Raw genomic sequence first — 22,167 nt, forward strand, 5'->3', positions numbered from 1 at the left:
CAACTGGCATGGACAGTAACACTAAGAATTATCTGAGCCACAGCATTTTCTTGAAAAGTGACAGCTCCAAATACACAGGAATCTGATATTCCTCTTAAAAAAATAAAGTCGTCTCCAGCAGTTATTGTTTCCTCATAAGCAGAGTACAGAACATCTGCAGAAGAAAAGTTCATTAAAAACAACTCTCCCCAAATATCACTCAAGTAATTCCAGTTGACTACAGTAAAGTCAATTTTAAATATTTCAATTATTCTATATGTACACTGATTTTTGAAGAATGAAACCATCTTACACCAACTTCTCTCTTGCATTTTGAGTTGTAACTAACTTGCATACACTCATACAGTAGCTATCTTAAATAGCTAGATTCAATATTTCCTCTTTTCAAAAAGAGTATTGCTTCTCTCCAGATGCAGGACTTTGCTCTTCCCCTTGCTCAATCTCCTGGGGTTCTGTCAGCCCATCTCTACAGCCTGCCCAGGTCCCTCTGAATGGCAGTATGGCCCTCTAGTCAATCAGCCACATCTCATAGCTTTGTGTCATCAAACCTGCTTAAGGTATACTTTGCCCCACAATCCAGATCACTAGCAAAGACAATGAACTGGACTGGGCTCAGTGGTGACCCCTGGGGTACTCCACTCATTACTGTTCTCCAGCAAGACTTCATAGAATCATAGAATCACTAAGGTTGGAAAAGACCCACAGGATCATCCAGTCCAACCATCCGCCCTTCATCAATGGTTCTCGCTAAACCATGTCCCTTAACACAACATCCAAACGCTCTTTAAACACCACCAGGCTTGGTGACTCCACCACCTCTTTGGGCAGCCCATTCCAGTGCCTGACCACCCTTTCAGAGAAGTAGTAATGTTCTACTACTGTCTGGTTCTGCGACCAGACATTCAGATATTTTTCAGTCTACCTCACTGCATACTCACTTGGCTCATGCATCAACAAATTCTATATGAGTAACTTCCAGGAGAGAGTGCTGAAAGCTTAACTGAGTTTAGGCAAATTATATTAATTGCTCTCCCCTCAAACACCAGTCTGGTCATTTTATCATATAGTTGTATTAAGTTAGTTAAGCATGATTTTCCCTTTGTAAATCCATGCTGACAAGTTCTGATGAGTTGCTTGTCATTCACGTACCTGGAAATTTTCTTGCCATGTAGTCTTGTGAAGAGTCTGAATAAATTCCATTAAGTTTTCCCTATAAGTTATGCCATCAATTTTTGACTGCAGCTATGAGACTTACTAAAAACAAAGAAAGCAAGCATGTGAATTACATGCATTTGAATGGGGAGACACATCTTTCGATTCTGTTGTCAGTTGTGAATGCACTTTAAATCTGACTTACTATACCAGGAGCCTGATGAAGAGACTCTTGAGAAAAGCACTGAACTCTGGAGATTTAAGCACTAGAGCTTAATCTAGAGATAAATCTGAAAGGCTGCTCACATAAAATGATGTAACAGGATATAAAAGATGGATTCTATCTACTACTGTTCAAGCATATGCATAAAAACATTAATAGAAAGATGCAAAATTAAGCTTCTTTACTTGTAATTTCCTCACATGATTTCCAATATCTAGATTGTTTCCTTACTGCTGTAAGTAATAATGTAAGTAGTAAATTGAGGGGTCTGGAGCATAGGCCTTATGAAGAGTGGCTGAAGGAGCTGGGATTGTTCAGTCTAGAGAAGAGGAGGCTCAGGGGAGACCTTATTGCTCTCTATAACTACCTTAAGGGAGGTTGTAGTGAGCTGGGGGTCAGCCTCTTCTCTCGTGTGACTAGTGATAGGACTAGAGGGAATGGCTTCAAGCTGCGCCAGGGAAGGTTCAGGCTGGACATCAGGAAATACTACTTCTCTGAAAGGGTGGTCAGGCACTGGAATGGGCTGCCCAGAGAGGTGGAGTCACCGAGCCTGGTGGTGTCCAAAGAGTGTTTGGGATGTTGTGTTGAGGGACATGGTTTAGCAAGAACCACTGGTGAAGGGCGAATGGTTGGACTGCATGATCCTGTGGGTCTTTTCCAACCTTAGCGATTCTATGATTCTATGAAATAGGAGGGATGCTTGGCCATTAGAACGCTTTGGGTCTTTTTTTGTGAATTGAAAACAGTACATAACGAAATACAGACTTGGCATGCTAAACTTTCTTGGTATTTAACTTTTTTGAAAAAGTCTTGTTTTGCTGAGCAACTTCTCTGTAAATTAGAACACAAAAGTAGAAGTGAAGACAGTTATGTACATTTTTTTTTTTCCAACTGAAATTGCTGAAAGAGGCTAAAACAAGTAGTAATTGATGGGTATTTAAGAAGAAAAGATACCTAGTTTTATAAAAGCTTCAAATGAGAACACAAATTTCTTAAACTTTCTTTTGCTTCATACAAAATATTCTGATCACATGCATACTACACTTGAATTTCCACGTCAGTGGAAAAGAAGTGCTTCTGGGACAATTCTTTTAACAGATCTTTTTGACAAAAATGTAGACCAAGGCTAGAAATCCAGCTCCAGTTGCTCTTCAACAAAATCTACTAAGTAGCTTCAACTCTATCTGTAAAAGACATTTGCAATCTGCACTTGGCGAGACAGATTTCATAACTTCATATTGGAGGCAACACATCCTGTTAAAACATTCACTAATGTTCTCACTGCTTTGTACTTTACGTCTGCTGCAGTCCGTCAACCCTATACTCCACATACACCATGTAAACTGTTAAAACAAGAGCATCATCAACAAAATAACTGTTGACTGACACCATATTTCAGGAATCTGATGACTTTTTGCAATGGCAGTAGCAACATTCCAGCTTTATTTCTTCATACTATACGTAGAAGGATGCAATTCAATAATGCCACGATTGTTTTTTCACTCAGCTATGACCAAGTACTTTGAAAGCCTGTTTGTACACTCTGGTGGATCTGTATTGCCCTGTTGACACACAAAAATTCTGGATCAAACTCTTGTACATTTAAGCCCAAAGAGGGTAAGTAAATAATTAAATAAATAAACCACTATTGCAGAGATGGGATTAGGAAAATCAAGGCACAGATGGAATTGAACTTGGTGATGGATGTTAAAAACAACAAGGAGTGCTACACGTACGTATGTCATAAGAGACAGGCCAAAGAGAGCATGTCTCCTGTGCTAAATGGAAAAGGAGAACTGGCTACAACAGATATAAAGAAGGCTGAGGTACTAAATGAGTTCTTTGCCTCAGTCTTCACTGACAGCCAGGTATCTCCCATTGCTGAATGTCCATCCCTGAACCTCTAGGTGGAAACTGAGGGAGCAAACCACCCCCCTCCCCCCCCCACACACACTGTAAGGGCAAGACCAAGTCTGAGAGCAACTCAAGAGACTGAATGTTTACAAGTCCAAGAGGCCAGATGACACACATCCCATGGTCCTAAAGGAGCTGGCTGATGTGGTTACTGAGATACTCTCTATCATATTTGAAAAGTCATAGCAGTCAGAAGAAGTCCCTGGGGACTGGAAAAAGGGTAACATCACTCACATTAAGACGAAAGGGAGGAAGGAGGACCCAGTGATCTACAAGCTGGTGAGCTTCACCTCTGTACCTGGGAAGATCATGAAATATGATCTCCTGGAACAAGATCCTCCTGGAAGACATACTAAAGCACATGAGTGATGAGCAGTAACCCAAGACAGTCAAGCATGGCTTCACCAAGGACAGGTGCCTGACAATACAGAGGCCTTCTATGATGGAGTGACAGCATCAGTGGACAAAGGAAAGGCAACTGATGTCATCTACGTGGACTTCTACAACGTCTTTGACATTGTCCCTTACCACATCCTTATCTCTAAACTGGAGATATATGAATTTAAAGGATGGACTATTTGGTGGATAAGGAATTGGTTGGAAGGTCACAGCCAGAGGGTTGTAGTCAATGGCTCTGTGTCCAGGTGGAGGCCAGTAATGAGTGGTAACCTCAGATGTATACAAACTGGGAGAAGAACTCCTGGAGAATAGCCATGCTGAGAAGGACTTAGGGGTCCTGGTTGATGGTAAGTTTAACATGAGCCAGCAGTGAGCGCTTGCAGTCCAGAAGGTCTATGGTATCCTGGACTCCCTCAAAAGAGGGGTGGTCGGCAGGGACAGGGAGGTGATTGTCCCTCTCTTCTCTGCTCTCGTGAGGCCCCAGATGGAGTACCACGTCTAAGTCTGAGGCACCCAAAAGAGGAAAGATGCAAAGCTTTTGGAGAGGGTCCAGAGGAGGGCCATGAAGATGATCCAAGGGCTGAAGCAGCTCTCCTATGAAGAAAGGCTGAAGGAACTGGGCTTGTTAAGCCTGGAAAAGAGAAGGCTGTGGGGAGAACTCATTGTGGCCTTCCAGTGGTTAAAGGAAAATCAACTTTTTACATGGGTAGATTGTGACAAGACAAAAGAGTTTTAAACTAAAGGAAAGGAGATCCAGATCAGGTGTCAGGGGCAAGTTTTTTACTGAGAGAGCAGTGAGGTGCTGGAACAGGTTGCCCAGAGAGGCTGTGGATGCCCCATCACTGGAGATGTTTGAGGCCAGGTTGGATGGTGCCCTGGGCAATCTGATCCAGTATGTGATCTAGTGGCTGGCATACTTGCTTGTGGCAGGAGGCTTGGAACTTGATAATCCTTGAGGTCCCTTCCAACCCAAGCCATTCTGTGATTATATGATTATCTTTCTCTCTGCTAAAATGGATACCCTCTTCAAACACCTAATCAAAGCAAATAACCTCTAAACCCCACAATTCACAGAGATGAAGCAGCCTTGCAAAACAGATGAAAAATCTCAAGGTGCTGCAGACTTTGATCATACAATCTCCAAAGATACCTTTCAATTCAGTGTATGATTTTACAGAAAACAAGAATCAAAATTGCCATACTAAAAACAGAAAACTTTAGGCAAAGTGTAACTACTTCTGTTGTATTAACTGCAATCAATTTTCTTCACAATTCCAATTCTAACAGCATTGAGGAGGAAGCTTCTATTACGCTAGCTAGACTCTGATTACTTCTATTAAGTACTTATTTCCCTGATCTTGAAGGGCACAAAGCTTCTCAAGTATAACGTGCAATACTATGCCATCTCACCCGGTCAACAGGACCAATCCTGAAATCCATCAGGCTGTAAATGTGAGAAAAAAAACATTTCCATTCTTTTCAATTTTGTGATCAAGCGCTTGTAGTGCATTTTATGCAAAGGTAGACAGAGTATGATGTGAACAAGTCTTTTCTTTAGTTAAGAATCCAGCTCTCAAAAATCAAACTCTGTGGAGCTTAATTATTCAGAAAGTCATTCCAGCATCATGTTTACAAGAAAATAAACAGAAGGCAGAAAATAGAAGATGAACAGAACACCTAATTCCCACATGCCTAGAATTTTATCCTTCGAAGCTAAGAAAAACATCATTTTGTTATTTATGTCACTAAGACTTGTACAATTAATGCATTGAAGGGTTAAAGAACTAAATCTTCCCCAAGAGTTCAAGTCACTGCACATAAATACTGTTGTGACTACAGATTGCAAAAGAACGGAAACACAGTAAATCATCCCATTTTTTTCTGAGAAATTCTGGGACTATGTTCTGAATTTCCAGGAACAGAAGACAAACACTGCCAATTCTCACTGCCGGATTTTTATTGAAGAGTTAGAGAATTTGGAAAGGGCTCCTGAAAGCCACTAAAAGGTAGTATTGATTTTTTCCACAAAGCTAGAGATTGTTTCTAGGAGAATACACGCAGTAAAACTGGTTTATGTGCTAACTCCTGAGAAAACTAAACAAATATGTAAATAAAATAAGCCCTTAAAGAAGACCTCAAAGCTTCTAAAAGGAAGAAACATTGCAAATGAAGTGCCCAATACAGAAGTCAAGAGATGCATATCCTTTCTCCCTCTTCAGAAATAAGAAAAAGAGGGTAGATGTATCTCGGCAACAGGCCATCTTAAAGGGTATTCTGTAGCGCACATTCACCTAGCCAGGCTCTCAGTTCTTTTGCCATCTGTTTTAAATGTAATCCCAAACTCGACTGTGTCAATTTATTCTAAATATTGAAGTTGCAGCTATCCCAACCTCAGTGTTCTGTATAGGCCTCCATTCTTATTAAGTCAGAAAATGTATACCAAAAAACTAGAATACTCCTCACGCTCTAATCTAGAGCATATTTACCTTAACCTTCCTTTAGCCCTTTACCAACACAACATTGGCACTGTAGTCAAATCTGAAAGATAAGTGGATGAAAGCTTTTAAGTCAAGTCTAGTAGGGGTGGAGAAACAGATGTCCACTTTTTTCATGTGAACTTAACTTCTGATAGAAGGCGTGATAGTTGTGAATAGGCCTCCAAAGCTCATCTTTAAACTTACTACAGGCACTTGGGATAGCTAACATAAAATAAGCTATGACCAAAAATGTTAATTAACAGGGAGTCACTTTCCCACCATCTTAAGTAGCCCATGTCACTTTGAGATTTCCAGTCTCTTAGACTGCCCTAAAGCCGATTATCTATAGGGTTTGAAAAAGCAAGAGAAATTCACATTCTTGCTTGTCATGAACCAACAGCCCTTTGATGTACCTCCAAGGCTGTTGAACAGGGGTACTAAACATACTGTTTTCATGGGAAAGTTTAACATCTGGTAAGAAATACGCAGCTCAGAAACTGCCTACACTGCCTACAAGTGTCACATTTCTCTCACAAAGTTCTTCTTTCCCTCAGCCTACAATCACAACTCAGATGATGCTCTAGATGAATAGGTAGCGTAATTTCAAAGAGCATCAAGTTTATAAAGTCCACCTATTCATGTAGCCTTTTAAAATTACACCTATATGTACAACAACAGACTTGCAGAACACCTAATTTCTTGAACTGCATTCTAGTGGTTATAAAGGAATAGTTAAATTTTTCATGCTACCAGGAAAAGTCTTCAGGTACATTCAGCTGACAACTCAGCATATATCAACATTAGTATAATTAGCGACTAATAGTAATTAGTTAATAAATTTGAAGTTTCCTGTTGGGAAAAAATTGTTAGTTGGCATATTATGAAACAGATGAGTACCCTGTTGAGGATTTTTTTTTCCCTCAGATATGCAGCATGACTAGTAATTACTATTAGTAATGTTTCTCTTGGGACAAAGAGAAAAAAGTTTCTATATTGCAGTATACTCTGTTTAATCATTCATGTATCTGCAGGGCCCAAATTCATAACTGAATCCTTAGGGTAGTAAGCACTGTATGATAACAAGAGAAAAAAGGGCAAAAAACAGGTCATGCCTGAAATAACAGATTTGCAGTTCCCTAAAAATCACAAAGCATGCATTATACCAACCACAACTGCCTGGAGAAAACACACACACACAAAAAAAAAAACCATGAGAACTCGCGTGCATTTTTTGCCTAGGACCTTTGAATTGAGATGTTTTGTTTGTTTGTTTGTTCATTTTAAATTTAATATTCTTTGTAATAGGCCATATTGGCTGCTTAGATACAGCACAAACATAAGACACGACCAAGTTTAAAAATCTCTACCTCTGTTTCTACAAATGCAGCATTCAGCAAACAAATCCTTTTTGGTGCAAGACATTTCACCAGTACTGCAGCTTGTCATTTTTTTGCTGTTTTTTTTGTTTGTTTGTTTTCTGGGGGGGGGAGGGGGAGAGGTGAGGGGAGGGAGGGGAGCAGAGCAGATAGGATAATGAAGTCCAAGTGCCTTCTTTCAAATATGAGCTGACTATTTTGAGGACAAGTATCAAGTCTTAACCAATGACCCAAATTATTGTGTGTTAGTGACCCAATTTTTTCAACAGGACTTAAATACAGGATGGCAACAGAGGCTCTGCTACTAAATCTTAGCAAAACACAGAGAACTGCCAGACAGCTATTAGCAGTTTGATGAAAAGTTTGAATGCACAATCAATCACGGGCACATAGCAATATGATGCTACAAGCTGACATGAACATGCAATTTCATAACTTACTATCCGATAAGGAAGATGTAAAAAGGAGTCTGGGCAGCCAGCTAAAGCCATTTGTTCCTTCAAATTTTCTTCAAATTACATCTAGTGCTTCACAGGACCTGCAGAGTACAAACAAACTGTCAGAAACCATACTGAAGACATCACATCAACTTATTATTGAAAACAGTTGGAGGGGGAAGACCGAGAAGAACAAGATGAGGTGACAAGGATTTGCATCAACTTGAAGTAGCAAATCTGCAAGTTTGCTGTCTGTAGCCTAGAAAACATATTCAAATAGGAAAAAGAGCCTACGACGCTGTTCCCAGGCTGGGTGGATCCTCTATTTTCATGATCCAGACAAGAGAGAAAGCCACTCATCTCACACAGACCCAAGCCCCCCAAAGTCTGGCACTTACCAGCCAATGCTACATTCTCAGTTGTGGGGAAAAAAAAAAAAGGTTGTAATCTGGTAGTTAATGCAACAATCACCTATGCATTAGCCTTCAATATCTAGCTATACAACCTCTCCCCTTTACCCTCTCCAGCATGTCTTTTCCCCCACAGCTTCATTCTCATGTTGTACATCAGTCAGGTTTTCCATGTAAATTTGCATTCAAGTCTTGCATTTCCTTCTCCAAGTGATTATTAACAGCAACCTGATAAGTTAAGCAGTATTTCTTTTAAGCAACACCTCTACTCTCAGAAACCATTTGAATTCTACATATTTAAAGATGCATATGACTAAAGAAAAATCTAATTAAAAAAACCAACAGCACTAAAATAAGGCCACTGCATGTGAAGAAAGGAAAAAAGCTAAACAAAGGCATATATGTTAAACAGTATTTGCTACTCCCAATGTCTCTCCCAACCAGTTGCATTCAGTGTAAGATATCCCTGCAATGCCAGACAAGCTACTTCACTTCTGAGCAGATAAAATGGGTGGAAGCAAGAGAGGAGACTGCAAAGCAGATACAGAACTTTTGCTTCTACCACAAGCACTCTCTTGTCTAGTTCACTATTACAATAATCAACTATGTCCTCAGAACAACAGACTAAGTTTATAGCTCTCCAGTAGGCATGAACTATTACCAAACCAAAGCTCTTGGGAAGATTTATGTGACAGTGAAGCCATGAACAAAGGTAAAAGACCTTGGGAAAACTGCTCCAAGAGGAGGTGCAGCCTATGGCCCAAGGAAACCATGCCTTCATTGAGACAGCTCTATTCTATCTAGCTCCAGGATAGATTTGGTTGAGATATGGCAGCCTCCCTGCCCTTTAGAAAGGCAGATGCACTTCAGGGAGTTTCTTTCCAAGAAGCTACTGTGCTTCTGAGGTTTTCCTGAGGCGCTAACTTTCTGGGGTCAATTCCTATAGCCTATTGCCTTGGCAGGAAACAGTTGTTGTCAACAGCAAGTAATTCAATATGCATAAATCAAGTTGTTTATTCAAGATACCATTTACTTAAGTTTAAGACTAAAATCTTACTTACATTTGTTGTTTGTGGTGGGGTTTTTTTGTTTGTTTGTTTGCTTTTTTGGGGGGAGGAGGGTGAAAGGAAAGACTACCTCAACCACATAATTCTGTAAAGATGAGGCCAACTTGTTGCTAGGATCTTTCATCATATAAGCCTCTGAACAAAGTGGTCTACAGCTCCCTAGCTCCCACTCCACACCTCCTCGGGGAACTGAAGATTTCATTTTCAGAGCAAGATTGCCCTCATTCTTCTAATAGGTTCTGGAAAACTTAAACAGAGGTTCACAGAAACCCTTTAAATCTTGGCCGATCATAAAAACAAAAAACAAAACAAAACAAAAACAAACAACTAAAAATACCTTTTAACATTGAGAGTACTTTTCTAAGTACCTCTAAAGTGAAATTAGGCAAGCCATTGGATTAACTGTTCTGTAGTTGGTACAGTACAGTAAGAACAGAGAATTGTATTACTAGCCTGTGAACCAACAAAGATCGAAGAAACTTTACCTGAAGGATATAGGAAGGATATATATTCAGCCTTCCATTGCAATAACTTTACATTTGTTGATTACATCAGTATTTTGAGAACAGGAAATCAGGACTGCTGTAAATTCAACTGTAGGTTTTTTTGGACTGAGTATCAAAATGATGGCCTTTATCTTGATGTTTCAGCAAAAGCCACTGATTCACTTACAGCAAAAGAGATTACATACGTTCCTAAACAATACCAGACCAATTTGTCTGCTCTAGGGTGTGCTGCTGTTTATGCTACAGCTCCATTACAGCAGTGGAAGATCATCAATTACCTCAAACAATAGCTCAAGTCAAGACTGCATAATTTATCAAGACCTATTTGCTTCACTGCTACATTCTTCAGTATTCACTTGTTAACACCGCAGAAACAGAGGAAAGCAATAATCTTTAGATGATATCATTCCTTGTCAGTCATACATTAGCACTGATTTAAGATCACATCTCTTTTGTCTGTCGAAAAGCAGTTTATCAAAGTAGTCTTGCCCTAATAATACAAAAAGCCTTTGCTCACCTTTGAGATATAAGGCCTTACTATAGCACATTAATATGTGATATTTTATTGGAAAAGAACTCAACATCAATTCACAAAAAGAGGATTGAAAAAATAATCAACTCTTCCTTCCTATTGTCTTTAAACATGATTTTAAGCCTGTACACAGATTCACATGTTCTCCTATGCACATTAAACAGCACAAAATGGAAGAAAGATATTCAAGTGCCAGTTTTCTGCCCTTTAGATGCAGTAGATGAGGGATGGAAACTCCAAAGGCTTTTAAGTAGAAAACCAGCTTTGCAGTCAATTACTGTCACAAAACTCAGTACATTCACGGACACAGAACAAGAGTCATGCAGCATAAACCCAGACAACTTGGGCACATTGAACCCCAAGTGACTTCATGTGCTTTCAATGGCCGAGGAGGTCTTTCATGGACAGTAGCCCTGAACAATATATAGTCAAGATAAACCCAATTTCAAAGGTTGAAAGAAGATTCACTTTCAGTATGATATCCACCAGTCTAAAGAATAGTCTATTTGTGGGGCACGACATCTCAGACTCTCAATAGTATTAAACCAATTTGCATAATCTAAATAAAGATTATATTCACACAGGTATCTATCCTGGAGATTAATGCTGGTCTCAGTGAGTTGCTTCTACTTGCACTGAAGTTACTTGGCAAACCAGTAGATTAAGTTACCTATTAGCTAGAAATTATGCTTGTAACCAGGCTACGCTTTCTGATCTATCACTTGCTCCATACATATTCTCAGCAAAGGGAATGGCATCTGTGGAAGCACAGAGCCCACACACCTACAGCCACACAACAGGGAGATGGCAGCAGTATGGTCACTGCCAATCCCGGAAGGTTTCCAGGTTCTACGTGTGCAATCTGTCAAAGTCTTTAAATTCAAGAGAAAAATAATTAAAAAAAACAACACCATAAACAACTAATCTGCAAGTGATTGTTAGGAACAGGAGGAGGGTAAGGACAAAAAAACATTTCAACCTGGCAGAGTTGCAAGACAAGCTCCAGAGCTCTTGAAAATCAGGAGTTAGGTTCTTTTATGAAAGGTAGATTAACAAATCTACTGGATGCTATTCTCTTTAAAATCCTCGGTAATTTAGTGTTTGTTGTTTTTTTTTCCCCCTGTCACATTCTGCTTTCTTCAACTTAATTACTGTGGAAGAAGGAGAGGAAAAAAAGCTTCAATACTGCCTTACATTTTTACCTACCTGAAGGCCTTTTGCCAAGACTTCAGGTTTAATAACAAGGTTAAGAATGTTTCCCTCTTACCCTCTGTTATGCATCTTCCACTCTCTCAGACACTGTGTCGTCATTTCTCCCCACACCATAGCTTTAGTCTGCACTGGAAATGCTGTATTTTGATGAGAAATTAGAACAAAATCTTAAAACCAAATTCACGCACTACCATCTCTAAGTCACCTTCGGGATCGCCTAGGTCAACTTAAAACTCAACATCCTGAGAGGCAGGGAAAAGAGACCCTGTTTTGTCAGTCCACACAAAGAACGATCTACAAGATCCCAGCTCCTTCCTCTCTGCTTCCAGGTCCCCAGTGCTTCATGCCATTTAGGAGAGGTTTTTGCTTTCTCTAAAGACTCAAGTCTTGAAGCCATGCTTCAGAAATGCACGAAGGCATCTAATAAGCCCCAATACCAATGCAAGGCATAAGGACTTAGACTCATTTGCCTTCTTACTAGGCTACAATGGAAACAAGATTTGGCTAACAGTAGCACAAGGCACACCAGCACATTTTCTGCTATTGAGACGTGCAAGCTAACAGAGGCCCAGTTGCACTTCCCCACACGAAGAGATCGAGATGACCCACATAGCTGCTCAGGAGGGAAGACGTGCACATTTGCCACCAGACTTCAATGTCACTTTAGCAATCAGTACATGTAAGGATTTCTAAGTGATCTTCCCTCTTTTGGTGGTGATTTCCATAGAGAATGCCAATGTACAAGATTGAGGAAGCCCCCAGTATCAGTTTGGTCAAGGACCCAAAGTTTCCTTAGTGCTAGCTGGCAAACAAATACACCCAAAAGCCCCTGATTTTCACCTACTGTTGGTGATTTCCTGCACAAGTAACAGCATACTGCAGCTCTGCTAGGCACTTGGAAGGCTGCTACATATTTAATAAGCATACTGCATGGCAAATGAACATTAAAGGTGTCTCCCCGCACCTTCTATGTTTCCATGGGCAACCCAAAAGCATCTGAACAGATTTCTCAAAATTTATTTCCCCATCACTCCAAACACCTGCCTGCTCCTTTCCCAGCTCTCACGGTCCCTCCCTGCACTCAGTCTCTCATTTTCCCATGCTGAAAACCAGTACTTGGGCAACTTCCATTTCAAAAAATCTCTTTTGCCTGATACTCCAAAATTACCTCATCAAATACTCCAGAACGCCATCGCGCTGCAACAGCAAAGGATTCAATGACATTATCATTGACATCTGATGGCCTACTGAGATTAGTATTAAATAACATTTAAGAATATTTGCAAGTTTCCTAATTGCTTCCCATTTCCCTTGCACAAGGTGGCATGTGCGCACACATTTTGTTATACGTAAGCACCCAAAATGCATTTGCAAGTCTATGATACAGAGCAGCTGCCTAGCTAGAGTAATACTTTGAATATGTCTTCGAAAACAACGCATTGTTCTAGTTAAAATTTCAAGTGAGTGTTGCACACTAAAATGAAAAGCACTGTTCAAAATATAAATCATCAATCAAAAGCACTTCAGTCAAGTCCAAATACACCCACGATTCCATACTAAAAAATCTGGTCTTTTAAAAAAAGGGAATATAATTCTCTTTGCCATTCTTAATTGCAAAGCTGTTAGTCTAAATATTACACCTTGTAAAGGAAGCCATTTGCCATTGTAATTTTGCCAGAAAGTGAAGAATCTTGGCAACAGCAATTCAGGCTTTTGAAAGCCAAAACAGATACATACTTCAGAAGAAGCATAGAGGAACCGATGCCATCTCACTTTAAGTCTTGCCAAATAAAATTAAATAAAATTAAATAAAATATAGGCAGTTCAGCATTTTTGGGTTTCCTGAAGCTGCCTAAAATTCTGAAAAGGCTCCTCAAGACTCAAAGTTCGTGTTCATCCCATCAGGACAGCTTTGCTGACATTAAAGATAAAAAGTGCTGGGAGAAAAATAGTTACTTTGCACCTTACCCATTTGAGCAAGGTTGATTTTTCTCCCTGTCCCTGAAGAAAGTATTCCAGCTTAAAAACCAAACTTTGTTACAAGCCATGAAATATTTATGAAACTGCAGTTCTACCATCTCCCTTGATCACTCAAAATCCTGTTCTACCCTTTAATAGTTAAACCTATAGCTTTGAAGCAGGAACTTTGACAACTAAACAGACTGCCTCCCAGTCTAAATGAAATGTTAATTAGACAGAAACTGAAGTAAAGAACTCCGCTGCAGCATACAGTACACAGACCCATTAGCCATATGCAGAAGTAGGGCAGGTCCATAGATGCATGGCTGGGGCAAGAGACGCATTAACAAAGCAGCCCAGGGACGTCAGCTGAAAATTCAGGGAATAATGGTCTCTAATTTTGCATATACACTTTCTCACTACCTTTTCTTCCACAAAACCAAGAAATCCACCCTTACACACTACTGATTCTGTTCTCTATGTTGTCGTTTTCCCATTGTGGATTTTTTTTTTTTTTTTTTTTTTTTTGCACAGTCCGTTCACATTTCTCATACTACACAACCCAAAGTTTTGTAAATTTGGGAAACAGCCTAAATAATTATTTCCTTCTGTTATTTTAGGCTTTTATTATCCAACCTGAAGACTTAGAGTGAAGTTACACAACAGTTGGGATGATTTAATAGCTTATTACTGCCAAGAACAGGACAGGCATCCCACTCTTCATCATCCCTTGCTCTGCTTTCTTCCTCCACTTCCTCCCAGCAACTTTCTGGCATTCCCTTCTTCCCCTCTTTTTGCAGCATGTATGGTCCTTAATGAGTTCAGTTTGCAAAATAAAAAAAAAAAAAGTTTTCTGTTCTCTTAATTAGCTCATTGTTTTTGCTGGGTTATTTTTCTGTTAAGTTTATTAAACTTACATTTGACAAGCAGCTTGGCTGGCACAAAGTGAATGGCAGCAGAGGATGTGCAGGAAAGAAAGGGAACAGGAACACTCCTTTCCAGTGGCAGCAAAATATAACTTTCATTTTCTTTGTTTACTGCCATTAGAAGCTGGCAAACCTTTCCTGTTGCATGTCTGTGAGAATTACTGCTTTCCAAGCATCTCACGGAAGATAAACATTTGGGTAAGTCTCCAAACAAAATATAAAGTTGCATCTTCTGGAGTACACTTAATTTCTGCTTTTCTTAAATACTCACCAAAGCACTTGGTTTTGGATCCAGCACACTAAACCTCTGTTCTTTCAACCTTCCACTGGTGCAAATGGTCCTTCTCTGTGACACAGGGGTGGGATTTGAAAGCCAGCGGCTCTTGGTCCCCAGCCCAGATTAAACTAGAGAAAAGACATTTTTCTACATAACTGCTGTAGAAATAGAACAAGTGCATCAGCTTGCACGCTATGCATTTTGCCTTTGTTGAAGGAAGTCATGTAGTTACAGATTCTGGCTGAAAACACAGCTTAAATCAACAGCGTATCACTAAGCGTTATGTCAAGAAGATGTACCCAAGTATTTCTGTCACCTTACTAAGGTGACAAAAGGATAGGATGCTCCTCACTCCTGTAATCTTTGGAACCCCCTGACAACAAATGCTAGGAGAGCAAGTAGTTGAAACATGCACATGCATCTGGGGCAAAAGGGACACTCAAGTTCATAAAGCAGTAATCTAAAGCATCTGCACCCTGTCTTCCCTCTGTTTCCTCATTTCTCTGCAATACTCCTTGATTTGGGAGGAAAATCTTCCAGAGCTTTACCTCCCCTTCTAACCAATGCAAAATAAAGAGAAAAGAAAAACTAAGAAAACAATCGCTCATGACAACAGGATCGGCTTTCACCCAAGATCCATTCTACAATAATCACAGTTATCCACAGCTTGCATTTCTTTGCCTGGATGCTTATTACATGGAAGCTTCCCTCTCAGTGAGGTTTACACAGAGGGCTTAGCAAAGCTTCTCATAGAACTCAGCAGTTTTTGTAACACAGGGCTGGCTACAACACCTTAGCCAACCTGCACACTGAGGCGTAGGCAAATATCTGTCAACGCCACCCACAATTCCTCCTCTTGTCTTTCCTGCCTTCTGAAACTTTCACGTGGGTCAAAATATTTCTCCTGGATTTACCTAAGTCTGAAAAGCGTCAGTGCAGAGCAAGGACTTTAGAGGGATCTTTCATTTTGATGATTTACAGCACTTACTACGAACAGTTAACACAACAGTAAGCTTAAGTGTACGTGTGTCACTCACTGTTCTCTTTGTATGAGTTCTCTCTTTTTTTTTTTTTTTTTGGAGAGTTATTAACTAGGATTATCAGAAGCTTTTATTTAGACAGCGAGGCTCGTGTTTTTAGAGCAAATCAGTTGACTGAGGCTTTTACAGTTATCTATAATTTATGTTAGCGAATAAGCACTAGTTTATTTACATTGTCTAATACCATATAAATGGCTGAAGCTGTAGGGCAAGTTTAGACATTTCAATTCAAACAGAGTGCTTCTCACTACGATGGTATCTCTGAGTATCACAAGAGGTATACTTAAGCACAGAGGTTACTCTCACTATACTCTTCCAATAGGTTAGAGTGCTCAGAACAAAGTCTTTCTACTTAGTCTCTGCAAAAATTACATGCTGTAAGCAGAGATGCATTCCCCAATCTCAGCAGCACATTAATTTGTTCTCTGAAGAATTTTAGGGTGACATATTCCCAAATATGGTTTATTCTAAAGAAGTCAGCTGTTCAAACAGCCACAAGCCAGCTGAAATGCAGCAAAGGAATAAGTAATAATAGTAACTATTAGCAGTGAACAAGGAAGCACATGCTACCTCACAGTCACAGCAGGATAGGAATTACAGTGGTAGAGTTGGTAAGTGATAACACATTAAAGCTACGAGTAGCTCAACAACATAACTGAGCCCTAGACTACATCAACCCCAAGCAAGCAGACGACTGCTAGCTCAACTCCTATTTGTAAAGAGCACAAGGAGGCAATTCTAGCAAACGCTATGCTGCTCCCAAGATGAACAGAAGATTCAGCCTTATTCAAGAGGGATATAGTAAAGAAGTGCAAGAAATGCAAAAGATAACCCACCCAAACAAAAGCAACAGATGCATTTTCCAGTGACTGGAACACACAAATTGCACCAGTCAGCTTGGAGGACATAACCAGGAGACTTCATTGAAGTGAATGAGTGCAGTGAAACACTAGCTGTGCCAGAACATATTCAGCTGCAAACAGTACTCTCAGTTTTAAGATACTGATGTCATAGTTACCTCATGTGTATCTTAACACTGCCTTACCAACAAATCAGAGCCATCTCTTATATCAAAGAGAGCACTTTGTAATCTCAGGTGCATTTGCTGGTAGTATACAACTCAAATGCTCCAAACGCATAGGTGATTTACAACCCTGACTGCCTGCTGGGAAGTGTAACACCACAACTAATGCAATGGTTGCTGGTGCTCTATTCTTGGACACAGACTGGGAATTTCTCCTTAAAATAAATAAATAAATAGCACAAAGATAAGAAATGCAAAAGTCTTTATTACTCCCTTGATCTTTCCAGCCCTTGAAAAAGTTTCAGTCTTACATTTTAAAAGCGTGTATGTTGGTCTACTAGCAAATACATCTCCCTCGGACAAACAGGGCATAGCTTTTCCAACCAAAAAAACCCAAAACAGAAAATAAGCTTACAAAATAGGTTAATATTTTATAGAAGGGTTAATGTGCTAATGTGCAAAGGAAAGCTGAAGTCTGGCCAACGGATCACATGCTCCATGTCCATTCGTGTACACTTATTTATTGCTATTAGCCTGCACCTGCAGAAAGAGGAAGAAAGAATATTCCTTCCTTTGATCCTCAAGGTCATGAGGTAACTGAAATCCCAACTTAACAAAGACTCTGGAGAGGTTCTGTTCTAAGTGTCACAGTTTCCATCAACCTTTTCAAAACGCAGCGTTGGAAAGCACAGGAAAGAAACCTGAAATAATACCACCCAGGCTTCGCAGACTATGTCAACTTAATTAGAATGGTATTTTGGCAGCACCCAAAGATTACATATCGAAGGCTGGGTAGCAGGCCAAATACTTGACTTGACTAGAATATTTTGCCAAGCCACCTACATTAAGAGCTACTTCCCTGTTCTTCCAGGGTGCCATATAAGCAATGTGTTGTTTCAGGCCTTATAAGACTATTTAACAGAGGCATGAAACAGTGAAAGTCACTAGCATCAAAGGTTAACTGGATACACGGGATACGCGTTAAACTAGAAACATCCCTAGTTAACCTTCAAACTATAAAGCTGCTGAAGGGGAACATTTGTTCTCAGAGGGCGTAAGCTCCAAATGTGGTGAAAATACCTTCTGTAATTTCTCACTCTACATACCAATGTATTTTAACCCTCAGAACACTTTTAACCCCAAGCTTGGAACCCATGCCCAGGTCCCACTCACATCCTTCCATTTCCAATTGTCCATTTGGAACTGAAAGTAGTGATCCATGTTGCTCACTGAAGTAAACCTATGTCCACAACTGATCATATCTCTACTACAGGAGAAGAGAAAAAGCTTTATTAAAAGCCAGTGCCACTGGAAGAAGAGACGTCCTCACATAACTCCCTGCTTTAGACAAATATTTGCCAGAAGTTTTCACACTACTTTCTCATTAGAAGACAAATGTTTCCTTTACCTAAAGCTCTGTTACTTACAGATCTCACAGAGATCCCTTCCTTGCAATATCTTCTCTCCTTCACTTGAGCTGCAGTATTGCTACCAGTGCCTCATATTCCATCCTCTTTACAGCTTTGTTGGTCTTAGGCAAATTCTGCTATAGTTTAGATGCCATCACACAGTTGTTTTCTGCAACATCTTGCCTATGTCTCTTCTAGTTCAGGAACTCATGTAAGTCAACAGCCTAAAATAATCACCAGCATTGTCATGAGAAGGGTCTCATTTAACTAAACGTTAACTTCTTCATTAAGCGAAACAAAACAAAAAATGCTTCCCTACTTCAGAACAGAAGAGAGATGCAGAAATGCCTTGAAGCTGGATGTCTCCCAAAAGCAAGGCTTGAGAAAGCTAACTCATAGGGAAGAAGTTTAGGGGGTTTTTTTTGGTTTTTTTTTTTCCCCCCTCTATGGTGCAGGAGATGCTGTAGTTCCCAGAAAAGCTTCAAGTTGTAAGCTATCCCGTTGTTGTCTCCTGAACTACAGTCATGCTGTCATACTCCGTTCCTGCTGAAGTGCAACCCTCTGTGTAACAGCATGTTGCCCAATAAAGTATTTTGGTAAATTGCAGTCTGACTACTCAGAATGGTGAGGTTAGTGGCAAGAATAACAAGGATATCATTTTTTCCCATAATTGCAAGCAGAAGTACCAGCCAGAAAAAATTTTACAGCTCAAGAAGTTTAGGGTGGTAGAAAACCACTGACAACAGATGGAGAAGTAAAAACACTAAGCAAACAAACAAAAAAAAGACACACCTGAATTTCACCCATGGTCTGAGAAACAGAAAAGCATAATTGCTTTCTATCAGGCTTTGATGACAAGAGTCCTCAATCTTTTGATATAGGCAACTGCTCAGCAAGTGAAGCCTTTTAAATTTCTCAGATCTTACAAGATAGATACCTATATATTAAAAAAAAAAAAAAGAGAGAGAACACCTTGGAAAAAGCAGAATTGCTTCCCTTCTGTGCCACTTGAGAACACAAACCATTTCCTCAGCAGAGATCATGTGTTCTAAGAGAGACTGCACCCCTGGCACCTGCATGTGAGCATCACTGAAGCTTTCATTCTCTGGTAATGTGGAACAAGATAGCTACAGAGGAACAGCAAAACCAACAAGTGACCCTGTACAGTCAGGCAAGGTCAACATAGGATTCTTACTGACTAGGAATCTTATTACGAATCATAGGAGGATATTTCTTTATACTTGTATGGCTTCATCTGTATAAATGCTTCTGAGCGAAGTTCAGGATATTCTCTTTGATTTGAGAGTTGCTTTTATTCATAATTTTTCCCAAATACATTAACAAAGGTCCCACAAGCATTAGAAGTCAGCCATTCACAGTGCAGCCTCAACAACCACTTGTAGAAACAGCCATCCAAAACACATGCAGGTGGTCCCTTGCCATCGCATTTCAAGAACTAATGGAAATAAGTCAGTGATGCAGCAAATTACCCCCTAACAAACCAACTCTGCTTCACATCAAGAGAAAAGCCAGTTAGAGTCAATGGCAGTTTAGGAAAACTCATTTTATTTGATATGAAAAAGGACCAGGCTGTCTGTGCAGCAGGGCCTGAAGTGAGGGGCCAACTACAGAGCAAGGCCGCACCACTGCCACAGGTTTCATTCACCATGATCGTGCACAATTCCCACTGCTCATAGCACGCTTGGCATCAGCACGCAGCTCTAGGTCAAACCATGGCCTACACAGCTGGTGGTCACTTGCACAGGGTCAGCAAGGGAATGGTTAAAAGCATGGGTTTCACAAGCCCGCAGTTACAAAACAGATATGAGCAAGTACTATGCTGGCAATTACTACTCTAGCTTTATTTTATTTTTTTCCCCTACCATAAGAGCAGATGTTGCAGTTATTCGAAGGTTTTCACAACCTTAATTGTTGACCTTAATTGTTGTTAATCTTTCCCATGCAGTGGAGACAGAGAGACGCCACCCGTGTTTTCTGAAGAAGATAGTGTCCTACGGCGTATGAGTAATAAAAGACAGCATTGTCTGCTTTCTCCCTCCTGTATGAAATATGAGAGTATTAGGATTGGCCAGCAGCATGGAAGAGAAGGGATGAATGAGTGACTCAGCAATTTTATTTATTTTCTGGAGGACACATCTGCTGCAGGACAGTGCTGTGACACTGAGGCTGCTTTTCCTCTCCCCGCCCTGGGCACGGCGAAGCTTCCAAGCGCCAGTGAAGGAAGCACTGCATTTAGACTTCAAGACGCCTGAAACAGCTGATCCACAGAGCACCCCGTCCACCTCATTGAGCATCGTTGAGCTGTAGTATTAAGAAGCAAAGTGCTGAGTTTCACAGTGCAATATTAAGTTTCATAAACAAGTTCTCACAGTAGGCAGGAAAGCAACGTTTCAGCCTGCACTTAGGATTGTTGCAACATATGCACAAAAGCTTCCCTGGTCTTCCCCTATGCTAATGGGAAGCTTGACAGAGACTTCTTGCTCATCAATGGAAGCTCATCTTTTTGCTGCAGACCGTGAAGACTGTTTTCTAAGAAGTACATTCCTCCAAATTTGTTCTGCCAAGTGTATTTGAAGATGTTAACTCAGTGTCCCAGTAACCTGAGAACCGCCAACACTGAAGTGGGACACTGAAGTTCATAAGTGAAACACAGGATGTACTGATGCTGCAAAAGGCACTCCTCCTAGCCTAAGACATAAGCTCCAGAAGTCGGGATGGCGAAGATCAGTTTCATGTTTATGTTTAGCTTCAAACAAATGCCCAGAGTGAACCTGGATACAAGGCCAAACCCAAAGACTTGACTGCAGTGGCATGTGCTGTCTGTTTTAATGCAAAACACAATAAACAAAACCTTTCCTTGCTCACACCCTACAATTCACCTTATTTGCAAATGTTTTTAAGGCTCTTCAACAGGAAGAAAACATAATGAACTAACATCTCCTAAGCACTTAGGATCTGTTTGCTCGCTGAAAGAAAAACAGTATAAAGTAAAAATTGATAAGTCAAGCTCCAAAAGCTCACCAGGCACCATATATTAGGCAATGGCTGATAAAGGATAATTTAGGATATGTTAAGAGAGAGTAAGGTACTAGAATGGAAGGAATACAGACAATACAGACAGTATTTTTGATGGAAAACATCAAACTGCCAAGCTATTAATTACAATTTAAACTTTGGCATACCTCATTTGAGTTGGACATAGCACAGCAGATGGTAAGTTCAGATCAGTTTTCAGAAGCGAGTTCAAGATAAATCCAGAGAACTAGAAAAACACAGGAATTTACTCATAACAAAAGAACTAGTTAAAACTAGATAAAATAAATAATGGATAAATATGATAGAAGAAGAGTTGGTACAGCTTTTTCAGAAGTTTTGACTCAAACCTATTCAAGTTTTGCAAAAGGGAAGAGAAAACATCTGGGACTCCCAAAAGAACCTGACCTGCTGCTGTATGTAGCTGTAGTTCCCCTGCCTTAACCATCATCTGAAGGATACGAAATAAAGGTAGGAAAACACAGTGAGGTTTTCCCATGGAAGGAGTCTCAGGTGTCACTGATGTTTCCATTCTTTTCAATGGATTTACACACCATCTAAAGGATGACAAAGAGTGAGGTGATAAAGTTGTCGGCAAGAACTATTAAGTCACCTTAGCTAGAACATAACCCAAAGCATGGTGGAACAAACTCACAATCCTGAGCAAATGAGCAACTGAAAGGATAATTCTGACTTTCCATAAACTGAAGCCAAAGTATAAAAAAAATTAATAAACCTCTCCTTGAGTATCACTGCAATAGCTATCCTAAGGC

General features: G+C 40.1%; 1 protein-coding gene across 6 annotated transcripts in view; it reads right to left on the bottom strand.

Annotated features, from left to right (window-relative positions):
* The window catches only part of GRB10 (growth factor receptor bound protein 10), a 141,753-nt gene that overhangs the window by 99,596 nt on the left and 19,990 nt on the right, over positions 1-22,167 (bottom strand). For 5 of the 6 annotated variants that reach the window (XM_025147273.3, XM_015282308.4, XM_015282309.4 and 2 more), the window contains one exon: positions 7,982-8,079. In XM_025147273.3, coding sequence (XP_025003041.1) covers positions 7,982-8,032 — 51 coding nt within the window. In that variant the 5' untranslated portion in view covers positions 8,033-8,079. Of the gene's footprint in view, positions 1-7,981; positions 8,080-21,543; positions 21,624-22,167 lie in introns of all 6 variants that reach the window. The other variant, XM_046924477.1, reaches the window with a different exon arrangement.

The sequence above is a fragment of the Gallus gallus genome, chromosome 2, assembly GCF_016699485.2.
Source record: "Gallus gallus isolate bGalGal1 chromosome 2, bGalGal1.mat.broiler.GRCg7b, whole genome shotgun sequence".
Lineage (NCBI taxonomy): Eukaryota > Metazoa > Chordata > Aves > Galliformes > Phasianidae > Gallus > Gallus gallus.